This window comes from Panthera leo, chromosome D4 (genome assembly GCF_018350215.1).
Source record: "Panthera leo isolate Ple1 chromosome D4, P.leo_Ple1_pat1.1, whole genome shotgun sequence".
Taxonomy (NCBI): domain Eukaryota; kingdom Metazoa; phylum Chordata; class Mammalia; order Carnivora; family Felidae; genus Panthera; species Panthera leo.
Genome location: NC_056691.1, coordinates 30761791 through 30775878, shown reverse-complemented (window position 1 = coordinate 30775878; position 14088 = coordinate 30761791). Strand labels below are relative to the sequence as shown.

At 36.5% G+C, this 14088-nt stretch overlaps 1 protein-coding gene across 1 annotated transcript in view; it reads right to left on the bottom strand.

Moving 5' to 3' along the window:
* Positions 1-14088, bottom strand: part of LOC122205130 (zinc finger protein 658B-like) — a 43182-nt gene that overhangs the window by 10148 nt on the left and 18946 nt on the right. The window contains 1 exon segment of the mRNA XM_042913251.1: positions 8943-9038. Within this exon segment, the coding sequence (XP_042769185.1) occupies positions 8943-9038 (96 nt within the window).

Below are 14088 nucleotides of genomic sequence, written 5' to 3'. Positions count from 1 at the left end.
GGTTACCAGGGGAGACAAAGGCAACCACTTGGGGGGTGGGGTGGGGGAGTGTGAATACAAAAAGGTAGCACCAGCGTTCTTTTATGGTAATGTTCACAATTTTGTATCTTAACTGTGGTGGCAGTTACATAAACCTATGCGTGGGCTATAACTGCACAGAGCTGTGTGTGTGTGTACATTAGCAATAATGTACCAACATTAGTTTCCTGGTTTTGATACTCTACTACAGCTACCAGGATGTCACCACTGGAGGAAGGTGGTTGAAGGGTACCCTAAGTATTTGCACTATTTTTGCTACTTCCTCTGATCTACATTATTTCAAATAAAAATTAAAGAAATACTAGAATTAATCAGGTTTCTTTAATGTGTTACTATTTCAAGAGTTCCATGGAAAGACAGACAAATCAGAAGAGATGCTCACCCTGCTTTGTGTTGAATTTGAACATGTAAAATATTATTAATACAAATATTTTGGAAATTGTATGCAAAATAAATTTGTATAGATCTGTCAATGCCTTCACTGTTCAAAACATTCACAGAAAATTAAACAGAAACTTCTAACAAGTTTTCCTATATTTATCAGAGTGCTGACAATACTTTCCATAATATTAGTCAATAAAAGTATAGAGGGGCGCCTGGGTGGCTCAGTCGGTTAAGCGTCCGACTTCGGCTCAGGTCACAATCTCACGGTCTGTGGGTTCGAGCCCCGCGTCGGGCTCTGGGCTGACAGCTCAGAGCCTGGAGCCTGTTTCAGATTCTGTGTCTCCCTCTCTCTCTCTGACCCTCCCCCATTCATGCTCTCTCTCTGTCTCAAAAATAAATAAACATTAAAAAAATTAAATGGGGCGCCTGGGTGGCGCAGTCGGTTAAGCGTCCGACTTCAGCCAGGTCACGATCTCGCGGTCCGTGAGTTCGAGCCCCGCGTCAGGCTCTGGGCTGATGGCTCGGAGCCTGGAGCCTGTTTCCGATTCTGTGTCTCCCTCTCTCTCTGCCCCTCTCCCGTTCATGCTCTGTCTCTCTCTGTCCCAAAAATAAATAAAAAAAAAAAACGTTGAAAAAAAAAAAAATTTTTTTTTAAAAAAATTAAAAAAAAAAAATAATAAAAAAAAATAAAAGTATAGAATGGTCAGTTATTTGTTATGATTTTCAATGTTTCCTTGGCCAAAATTTTACTTATTTACACCTCTAGTATCTTTCAGGTCAGTAATTTTCAACTGGGAATGGATTTCAGACTTACTTCCCTGAGCTCTACTCCAGACTTACTGAATCTCTTTACTTGATATTCATATACATTAATGGTATATTATTGATGTATTATGTCTCAGGATTATTGCTATATGACAAGATTTCCCTCTATAAAATTTTATTCATGCATTTTAATGAATCAAATGTAATACTTCTTTGTAAAAAGGCTTATTACACTGTCATTAAAGAAATTTTGCCTTAAACTGTTCTTTAAAAATAGCTTTATTAGGTTTTTCTATCACAGAAATAATCAAATTTCCTTGTCAGTGCATTATTCTTATTACGAACCTACATCAGACTTTTCCCATTTGAAAATTAGTAACAAATTAGCCACAGCCATTACAATTCTGATATGTAAAGGTGGTTTCTGTTTAACTCTGATGCTTGCTCGAAAGCTCTGCTATAAGCTAGGCCAGAAGAGTTTGCGCCATCAACAAAGGACAATCTTGGAGCTCAGGAAAAAGACTGTGCTAAGTGAGTCAAACTACTGACACCTCAGTGAGAAGACTTTTACAAACATGCTTTTGAGCTTACATCATTTAGAAAACTTTCAGGTCATTAAGGTACACTGAGTAAGAATTTATATATTTTTTCTAGTTAAGAAGCACACAATCTCTGGGCACCTGGGTGGCTCAGTCAGTTAAGCATCCAACTCTTGATCTGGGCTCAGGTCATGATCTCATGGTCGTGAGACTGAGCCCCAAATCAGGCTCCACACTTCCCGTGGAGCCTGCTTAAGATTCTCTCTCTCCCTCTGCCCCTTTCCCCCACTCACACTTTCTCCTCTCAAAAAAAAAAAACCAAAAAAGCACAATTTCATGAGACTGGTAACCCAAGATACAGCAGAATAAGTAATTACATGTAACTAAATAATTACATGTTAATTATATATAACTGATAGGGGAACAAAAACCTAACTTGGGCATCTGCATTTGGGATAGTGCTTTCAGTATGCATCAATATGAAATACCTCTCCTCTATCTGGTTTTGGAGTTAGTCCACTATGCAATTGTAAAGTATTTATTTATATTACATACTAGAGTATAGAAGAATAAATCTTTTTAGTGGATTTCTAGGCAGGGAAAAGTGCTCTTTGGAAGATTACAAAAAGGAGAAATTAAAGTAAACTAAAATGTTGCATGATCATTTTATAGAAGAAGGCATCTTACCCAAAACTTACAATGTGCAGTAATGAAAACAAGAGAGAGAGAGGGATCTTAACTTTGGGTCAGGCATGCTAAGCAATTTAATGAGTTTATTTAAGAACTTGTATGGAAAAAACATAATGATGAAAAGTGACATGTAGAAGAATGTCACATGGATGGATAATACTTAGGAGACTGGATTGTGTAAGCCCTGACATCATGGCAGGCAACAGAAAAAATACAAGAGGGGTTCATAATTTAATAGTCACTAAAAGTAACTGCTTTACATTTCATATGTTAAGTATTATGTAAACCCTATGTTTATGTGCCACATAGGTTATTTGGTCACTTCGGAGCAAGATGAACTTGATGCATTATGTAACAATTAACTTGAACTAGGAATAAGAATAATCGAGGTGTTATAGAGCAGAGCTATAGTTTTGGGTAATGTCATAGGCAGTGAGAATATGAAAAGATTAAGTACAAAGGAAAACTACAATGTTGGGAAGTGCTGAAAGATCAGTATGAGGATGACAGAGATAGTCAATTCAGAAATTGAAAGTGATTTCCTGATAGGAGGATAGTAGGAAAAACATGAGAGCGTGAGAGTAGGACAAAACTTATGGAAGAGGTTATGCAAGCAGGACAGTAGGACCAAATATTATGAAAGAAGTGGAAAAAGACAAGGATTTTTGAATTGTGAGGGAAAAATTAGATTTTGTTTGGCCATTCTGAGAACAAAGAATCCAAATCCCCGACACAGAAGTACAGCTGCCCTGAGGTGGGGCAAAGTCATCAGGATTAAGCAAAAAGGCTTAAATTATGGGAAAGGACAAGGCATGAAGGGAAGAAGAGCAGAAATAAGACAGACTGTTCAGAGACAGATGCTAAAAATTAATGAATTTATTTAAGAACCTGTACAGAAAAAACATATGATGATGAAAAGTGGTGTGTGGAAGCATGTCACATGGATGGATAACACTTAGGAGACTGGCTTAAGCCCTGACATTGTGGCAGGCAACAAAGAAATACAAGAGGGGTTCGTAATTTGACAGTCACTAAAATGTAAGTACTTCAAATTTCATATATTAAGTATTATGTAAACCCTAGGTTTATGTGCCATAGGAGGAGAAAGAAACTGGGAATCAAAATCTGTTTACTCATAAACATCCATTTATGGATATAGGAAATACCTATTCCATGCCTCATTATATTTGAAGCACTAAAGATAATAACTTTTAAACAGGCCAGCAAATGTGAATAAGCTCTTAGAGAAGCACAGACAAAAGTGGGATTAAAACCAAAGAGGAATGATTTCAGGAATCATGATTACTACCATCACAGAAAGCAGAAAATGTATGGGAAAAAGAAGCAACCCCTATGACAATGTCAAATAGTACAGGTAAGTGGAGATTTTCAGATATGATTTCAGAAATAGGAAGAGTTGATAAGTGCATAGAAGAAAAATAAAACAAGGAGAGGTATGAAGTGCTTGAGATGAAGAATGCCATTATAAACAGGGTCATGAAGGTTCATACTAAGAAAGCAAATGACCAGATCTGAACTTTTATAGAAACAAACGAATCTGTGAGGAATATATATAGCAAGTATCCCCCACACATTACTTTGTCTCTTTCTAACCTTCAAAAAATGAAAACTAAAACAAATACACATAAATCTCTTCAGTATAAGTTAACTGATGACATACATGAATTCCTATACAACCACTCTCTAGTGCATGGTATATAAGCTGCCTGGCTCCCAGAGACCTCACATATTCTTTCCTGGGCACAACTTCCTTCACATTTCGAGACAACTCATTTCCCTCAAATATTCAACAAAAATCATTTCCTCACATTTCTGTATACACTTACATGTATGTGCAACTCTAAAAAAAATTAACTTTACATAAATGGAATCATTAATTCTTTTGTTCAAAACTGTGAGATTCATTCATGTACTTGCTTGGAGCTATAACTTGGAAAATTCCCTATTTATGTAATTTATTTACAACTTACTTCTTCAGTCATCTGTTCCTGGGTATTTGCTTTTCATTACAGGGGGAAAAAATCCTCACATTCTTCCTAGAGCACAGAAACACACTTTCTCAAGAGAATATAGCTAGGAACAAAGGTCCATCCATTACAGAAGTGATTGTACCTGGAAACTAATTTAATATTATATGTCAACTATACCCCAATGAAATATGTTTTAAAAAGTGGTTACACTTATGTGGGGGCAGGAGGCATATGAGAAATATCTGTACCTTCTTTTTCAATTTTGCTGTGAACCTAAAATTGCTAAAACCTTAAAAAAAAAAAAAGTGATTGCACCAATTTCAAATGCACAGCAGTAGAGAAGGTACTTTGATATTTCACCTTCTCACTGACTCCCAATACTCCCAAACCTGGAATTTCTGCCAGTCTTATAAATAAACGCATAGCTGTAGCACACTGCATTTCATTTGCGTTTCTTTCACAATTGACGAGGTGTAGGTAAAATAGTTTCCCCATTACTTAACATTTGGATTTCTACCTGGGAAGTTCCTTATTAAGTCTTATACCCATTTTTCTGTTGGGTTGCCTGCCTTTTTCCTCAAAGGTTTGCAGAATATCTTCTTATCTGAATATTAGCCCTGCCTTGGTTCCACGTACAGATTCTGCTACAGTGTGGTTTCTCTTTTAATGCTTTTTATGATGTCAAGAAATTCTGAATTTTAATACAGTTTATGTCTTTTCCCATATATTCAATGTTTTTTTGGTTTTAAATTTTCCCTACACAGAATAATAAAAATTTTCTCCTGTATTTCTAAATTATTTAGTTTTGCCTCATACAATTCAGATTCAGTCCACTCAAAAGTGACTTTTGTGGAAGGATATAAAGCTGGGACAAAATGCCACTGTCACACTTTTCATAAATAGTTGTCCTTAAAATATGCAATTGCTTCTGTGTTGTCTATTCTCTTTCAAAGGTCCATAATTATCTACACACCAGTGCCACTCTATACCAGTTACAACAGATTTACAACTCTTTAACACCTATTAGAAAAGATCTTACACCATCCTGTGTTTAAACAAATTGGTTAGAATAAAACAGTTTAAAGGTCTTCCAATCTATGAACATGATATACCTATTTTATCTGTTTTATTTCATGTTGCTCTAAGTTTTAAAAATTTCAATATTTGCACAGCCTAATTTCTAAATATGTTTGCACTGCAACTTGCCAAATAATGCTTTCTCTCCTTTTCCCAGCATAAGCTAACTACTGTTCGGATTTTATTTAATTCTTTTTATACTAAGAATCATGTTTTAGCCTATTTCATTTATGCCATTATACTTTTCCAATTGTTATTTTTAAATACATTACTTCTGCTTTGCTTAGTCTTCTCAAAATTCTTATTCTTTGAATTTTCTATTAAGCAATGCTATACCCATAGCCTAAAAGTTCTGTGCAATAAAGGGTTAACTCAGCAGGCTTGGGGTGTTCAAACCCTGCACATTTCAAAGAAATGACTGGCCTTTGACCAACTCCTGGAAAATAACCTACAAGCCCTGCATGATAAGAGTATCTTTATATACTTTGGGGGCTTGGACCACATCAAAAAGTTCAGACTCACAATATGATTTATAGTTGGGACCTAAGGCTAGCTGTATCAGTATACCTCTGGAAGGGCTGGAGCCTAAGTAACCAAGGTCACTCCAAGCCTACATGCCTGACCCCCAATAAAACCCTTGGATACTAAAGGTTGGGTAAACTTCCCTGGTTAACAATACCTCAGTATGCTGTCACATGTCACTGCTGGCAGAATTAACTACTGTTCACACAACTTCACAGGGAGAAGAAAATGAGGTTTGCATCTATTCCCTCTCTGATTCTGCCCTATGTGCCTTTCACCTTTGCTGATTTTATCTGTAACTTTTTGCTGTAGTATTGTTCTGTATATACATTGTTTGTGGGACTTGTCATGCATTTGTGCCCAGAGCCACACACACACACAATCATGGGAGGCTTAGTTGGCTTGTTCTCTGTATCTGGCCTCAGGATCAGAACTGGCCCTTCTGTTCCTGATGCCAAGAGGGATTAACTTGCTTCACCTCCCTGAGCCAGACCAGGCTGACCCCCTAGAATGGATCAGGGAGGGAAGAGAAATATGCTGCCACCAGGCTCCTAAGATTGTGAGAAAAGATAAGAGAAACAAAGTAACAGCCTACTCAGGTGTGCACTTAGGCAAACTTAATGACTAACTATAAATCACAGGTAGTATATATACTGCCCTGGGGGGAATAGTGAGGTGAAGTCTCATCTGAGGGGAGGATGCTCCACCCAGGACCCTCAATCCGGACTCCAACCGGGCTGTCCACCACAGGGCTTCCCCAGCCAGAAGGTTGGATGTTGTGAGTACCTGATTTCATGTAGCAGCCCTTTGTTCTCTATACTTCTCTCCCTCTTTATGTTTACTATAATTGTTTAATTATTTATATTCGCCTTCCCTTATAATTAATAAAGTTTTCCTCCACGAAATCGAAAGTGCAGCTATCATGAATTACTATTATTCAGAACAAGTATAAACTATAAGCTTGAATATAGCAACTTTTCTGAGTTCTTGGAGACCTGTGGACATTGGTTCACAAATACACTGAATTTTATACCTTTATAATTTTGATTTTAAAAATCACTTGATCAAATAGATTTTTTTAAAACTATATATGTATTTTTTTGTTGTTGTTTTCAAATGGATTTTAATTTGTCTTATATTGTCTACAATTTCTAGTGCAGTTAAACTGTTACTTTGTGGTGCCAAGGTGGCTCAGTCAGTTGAGTGTCCAACTCTTGATTTTGGCTCAGGTCACGATCCCAGTGTCATGGGATCGAGCCTCGTGTCAGGCTCCATGCTGAGTGTGCAGCCTGCTTAAGATTCTCTCTCTCTCTTCCTCTGCCCCTCTCCCCTACTCAGTCTCTAAAATTTAAAAAAAAAATTTAAAAAACTGCTACTTTCACTTTGCAGAATTTACTGTTTCCTTTTGACACAAAATGTTTAGTTATTCCACTGACACTTCAAAGAAGGTCTATGATTTCAGAGTACAGAGTTTGAAAGATATATATAAATATGTATTAGACTCATGTCATAAAACATGCTATTTATATCTTCTGGAGTAGGGTCAACAAACTTTCTCTATAAAGGGTTGGACGGTAAATATATTAGTCATTGTGGGCCACATGATCTCAGTCACAACTTCTCAGTCATTTTGTTGTACCACAACAGCAGACAAAACAATACACAACAAATAGCTTATTTGCAAAAATTGCAGGCAAATAGGTGGATTTAGCATAAGGAACATGATTTACTAACTCATGTTCTAGAATCTCAGTTGCTGTCAATTTTATGTTATGAAATCAGAACAGTACATATAGGCCTATTACATTTAATGTGTTCCTATTTCTCCTCATATCTCTTTCAGTTTTGTTTTATGAATCTTTATAATTTAATTGGCACACAGGTATTTGCAGCCTTGGCATCTCCTCTCTACATTAACTTACTTAGCTTTATTAAAGTGTTTCTTTTATTACTGTATGAAATTTTAAGTGAATCAAAACCTTTCCAGTAGTCCTATAACTTAAGCCTGTATTATATTTTATGTATATTGCCTTGATATTGTTTCATGTTATAAACATTCTAAATTCTTTTTAGGTATTTCTCTTTGATACAATCTCATACCATTTTTTCTTTTTGTTTTTAACGTTTATTTATTTGAGAGAGAGGGCGCACATGCATGCATGCGCATGGGGAGGGGCAGAAAGGGAAAGAGAGAGTCCCAAGCAGGCTCCACACCTTCAACACAGAGCCCAACGTGGGCTTGATCCCACGAACCAGGAGATCATGACCTGAGCCAAAATCAAGAGTTGGACCCTTAACCGACTGAACCACTCAGGCATCCCATACCATTTTTTCCTAACAGATTAACCTTAGCCTATGTACAGTGATATGACAGACACATTCATCTAACTTTATATTATGCTGTTTACATGTTAATGTATACATATTTATTTTATAAAAAATATTTTCAGTGATAAGTCTCTTCTGTGTACAATTAACTGTTTTCCATCTAATAAGAAAGGTCATATTTTTGCATTTACAGTTCATTTATAGAACTTAAATTATAATTATAAATCTCATGCAATTCTTATTTATTAATTAGGCAATACCTAGTGATTTCCTACTACACAACCACTGATCAAATCAGTATATCCCCTCTCTTCCCATCCTTTAAATCTTCCACTTTAGTTACTTCTATAATCTTACTTAGTATTTAACTTTGCACTGGTTAAATATAAATCACTTGACTTGTCATGTATAAATGAATATACCCTGTTGCCTAGTATAAAATATGAACAAATGAAAATAATCACATGTATCCCTTATGTTACACCCTCTGCACCCACATTTTACTGGATCTACTCATTTCTGAAATTCCAAAGGTGCTCACTGTTAACTATTCTCATTCTGGATTTAGTTTTCCAGGAATACCTTTTGCCAGTACTCCAAAACTCACCCAGGTAACTTCTGTTTAGAAATTCATCCTCTAATAACCATGGGTCTTCTCCTTGTTCCAACCTGAAGATTACTTCTGGTTTTATAAAGCAATATCCTGTAAATGGGAAATATTTTAGGACATGGATTCACTGTAAGGGCTTTGATGATTTTGAATGTGAAGGAAGGTGCAGCTTTACAAGTGGCACAATAATGCTACCCACCTGACCCTTTCTTTAGGGAAGTAAAAAAATAGTTTCAGATGCTTGAAAAAGACCTCCTTAAATTCCTAAATCACAAGCCTAAATAACATTAAATTCTAATAATAACCCACATTTATAGGCTTCAGAAAATCAAATGGAGATTTCTAATTATGGGCATGATAGAATAAAAGAAACCAACTTACCCTCCCCCACATGAAACAACTCAAAAGCAATAAAAAATATATGAAACTTTTAGACACAGGACAATAGGCAGTACAGATCAGTAATTCATGAGAAAAGGGGAAGAATGACATGAATGCAATGACTACCACATATCACAGCCCAGTAAGTTTGAACACAGAATGAAAATCAGCCGCAATGAGAAAGAGCTATGGACATCTACAAAAGGATCCCTCCTTCCATCTTTGAATGAGTACTAATTTGAAGATGCATGTGGAAACTACCTGAGGTTGGAAAATAATTATTAGAAAGAAGTAGAATAGGACCACTTTCTTACATCATACACAAAAATAAATTCAAAATGGATGAAAGACCTAAATTTAAGAAAGGAAGCCATCAAAATCCTCGAGGAGAAAGCAGGCAAAAACCTCTTTGATCCTGGCTGCAGCAACTTCTTAACACGTCTCCAGAGGCAAGGGAAACAAAGGCAAAAGTGAACTATTGGGACGTCATCCAAATAAAAGGTTTCTGCACAGCGAAGGAAACAATCAGCAAAACTAAAGGCAACCAATGGAATGGGAGAAGATATTTGCAAATGACATACCAGATAAAGCGTTAGTATCCAAAATCTATAAAGAACTTAGCAAACTCAACACCCAAAAAACAAATAACCCAGTGAAGAAATGGGCAAAAGACATAAATAGACACTTCTCCAAAGAAGACATCCAGATGGCCAACCGACAAATGAAAAAAAGCTCAACATCACTCATCATCAGGGAAATACAAATCAAAACCACAATGAGATACCACTTCACACTGTCAGAATGGCTATCATCAACAATTCTGGCAACAGCAGATGTTGGCGAGGATGTGGAGAAAGAGCATCTTTTGCACTGCTGGTGGGACTGCAAACTGGTGCAGCCACTCTGGAAAACAGTATGGAGGTTCCTCAAAAAATTAAAAATAGAACTACCCTATGACCCAGCAATTGCACTCCTAGGTATTTATTCAAGGGATACAGGGATGCTGTTTCAAAGGGGCACATGCACCCCTATGTTTATAGCAGCCCCATCGACAATAGCTAAAGTATGGAAAGAGCCCAAACGTCCATCAATGGATGAATGGATATAGAAGATGTGGTAATATATGTATATATATATATATATATATATATATATATATATACATACACACACACACACACACACAATGGAGTATTACTCGGCAATCAAAAAGAATGAAATCTTGCCATTTGCAACTACGTGGCTGGACCTAGAGGGTATTATGCCAAGCTAAATTAGAGAAAGACAAATATCATATGACTTCACTCATATGAGGACTTTAAGATACAAAACAGATGACCATAAGGTAAGGGAAACAAAAATAATATAAAAACAGGGAGGGGAACAAAACGTAAGAGACTCTTAAATATGGAGAACAAACAGAGGGTTACTGGAGGGGTTGTGGGAAGGGGGATGGGCTAAATGGGTAAGGGGCAGGCATTAAGGAATCTACTCTTGAAATTATTGTTGCACTATATGCTAACAAACTTGGTGGTAAATTAAAAATAAATAAAAATATACACTGTAAAAAAAAAAAAAGCAGAATGAAAAAAAAATCACCAACACACACAGAAGTGGGAAATCTGTGTTTCCAGACTGGAAAGGCAAGGGATCCTCAATAAGACTTCTCATCAGAAACTGAACAGGTCAGAAGGCAGTGAACTACTCAAAGAAAGGGTTCTCAACTAAGAATCCCATATCCAGGAAAACTCAATAAGATAAAAGCCAAATAAAAGTATTCCCAGATAAGAAAAATTGAGATTTTGTTGCCTGCAGACCCACCTTACAAGATACACTAAAGTTCTCTTCACTGATTTCAAAGATAATTGGATAAAAACAATGTCTATATATAAGTATTGTTGGGTTTCTAACATAGACAAATGTAATATGGACAATGAAACCACAAAATGGGGGAGGAATAAAGCTACATAGGAGTAACTTTTCTATATGGCACTGAATGGTAAATTCAAGTGTATTTGGTAAGCCCTAGAGCAACTACTAAGGAAGTAAATTCTAAAACATACAATGAAAAAAAATTATAAAAGGAATTAAAAATGTTACATTAAAAAATATTCACATACTGCAAAACAGTAGAAAATGGAATAGAAAATAACAAAAAAGACAGGAGACATACAGAAAACAAAATATAAAATGGCAAACAAAAATCCAACTATATCAAATAAGAACAATTAAGTGTGAAAGAATTTAACAATCCAGACAAAAGACAGAGAATGTCAGACTACATTTAAAAAAAAAAAAAGCTATATTTAACTATATGCTAAGGAGATACATATTAAAGATACAAAGATGTTCAAAGGGAGAAGATGGAAAAGATACTTCATATTTCATTCAAGCATGAATGGTTTTAAGAAAGTGATTATATTAAAAAAAATATATTTCTTTTAAAAGATTTTAAGTAATCTCTACACCCAATGTGGGCTCAAACTTACAACCCTGAGATCAAGAGTTACCCCTTCTACTGACTGTGCCAGCCAGATGACCTCCCAAAAAATAGACTTTAAGTTGAAAAATGTTACTAGAGATAATGAGAGACATTCTACAATGACAAAAGAATATATCCATTAGGAAGATGGTATAGGAATTATAAACATATACACACCTCACAACTGAGCCCAAAATATATGAAGCTAAAACTGACAAGTGAATGGAGAAATAAGACAATTAAAAAATAATAGTTGGAGACTTCATTATCATACTTTCAATAATATATAGCGTAACCAGATAGGAAATCAGTAAGGAAATAAATGACACTATAAACCAACTAGACCTAATGGACATACATACCACACTCACCCAACAGCAATAGAATCCAAATTCTTCTAAAATGCACATGGAACACTCCCTAAGACAGGTCATGTATTAGGCTACAAGACAAACTTTAATAAATTTAAAAATACAGAAATAACAGAGTATCTGATCTCAATGGAATGAAATTAGAAATCACCTGGGTGGCTCAGTTGGTTGAGCATCCGACTTTTGTTTGTTTGTTTTGAAAGACAGAGAGAGAGCACAAGCAGGGGAGTGGCAGCGAGAGAGAGAGAGAGAGAGAGAGAGAGAGAGAGAGAGAGAGAGAGAGAGAATCCAAAGCATTTGTCATGCTCTGAGCTGTCAGCACAGAGCCCGATGCAGGGCTCACACCCATGAGCCATGAATGAGATCATGACCTGCAGACACTTAACCAACTGAGCCACCCAGGCACCCCGAGCTTCTGACTCTTGATCTCATCTCAGGTCTTGATCTCAGGGTCATGAGTTCAAACCCTGCATTGGGCTCCACGCTGGGTATGAAGCCTACTTTTAAAAAATTCAGTAACAGAAATTTGGGAAATTCACAAATGTGTGGAAATTGAACAAACACTACCCACAAATTAAAGCCCATGCCCAGATGGCTTTACTACTGAATTCTACCAAACATTTAAAGAACTAATAACAGGGGCGCCTGGGTGGCTCAGTCGGTTAAGCAGCTGACTTCGGCTCAGGTCATGATCTCGCAGTCCGTGAGCTCAAGCCCCGCATCGGGCTCTGTGCTGACAGCTCAGAGCCTGGAGCCTGTTTCGGATTCTGTGTCTCCCTCTCTCTGACCCTCCTCTGTTCATGCTCTGTCTCTCCCTGTCTCAAAAATAAATAAAACGTTAAAAAAAATTTTTAAAAACAAAGAATAACAATTCTTTATCATCTCTCCCTCACAAAAAACAGAAAAGAGGACACTTCTCTCATTCGATAAGGCCAGCATTACCCTGATACTCTCAGACATCACAAGAAAACTACAACTGTCTCTTATGAATACAGATGCATAAATTTCCATCAAAATACCAGCAAACTGATATATGGCAACATATTAAATTTATTACACACCATGACCAAGTGGAATTGGTCATGGGAATGACCAAGGAATGCAAGAATGCAGTTGCTGTGATACACAAAACTGCATCAATGTAATTCACGGTATCAACAGAATAAAACATAAAAACCATGTGATCATCTTAAAAGACACAGAAAAAAAGCATTATGACACAAATCAACACTCCTTCATGCCAAAAACATTCAACCAACTAGGAGTAGAATGGAACTTCTCGGGGCGCCTGGGTGGCAGTCAGTTAAACATCCGACTTCAGCTCAGGTCAAGATCTCATGGATGAGGTGAGGCAAAGATGAAAGCTTCTGCATGTGAGAGCTGTAGTTGCAGGGCCTGAACTTCTCAATTGGTGCCAAGGGAGAATACACATGAGCTTTCTTATTAACTTGCCCCTACATGGGGCAGAAGCAGAAGAGGCGGCAGGGCTTGAGAGCTGTGAGAAATTGAACATCAAGAAGAGATTCTATTACAAAGTACCTCTGATGTTTGGTAATTGAAATGTGTCATGTTTTCCCTAATTGGATTATTCATAAGCTAATGCTGCACTGAGGCTAAGGCTATAAAGAATGTGAAAGTTTTTCAGGAGGCTGGCATCAAGTATTTTGAGAAGTGAATTAAGTGTTTTGGTTAACATCAATGATGTCTGAAGCTTCAAAAAAAGTGAGGAGTGTCTTGGTGATTCTGTATTAGTATTATGGTTTTAGTATGGCCACAATGACGTGTAATCTTGATTTGCATTTTTGGGTATCTTTGAGGCAAGAAACTTCCACCTTTTTTCATATATTTTTTAATGTTTCATTTATTCTTTTTTTGATATCTTAAATTTTTTAAATTTACATTTTTTTAA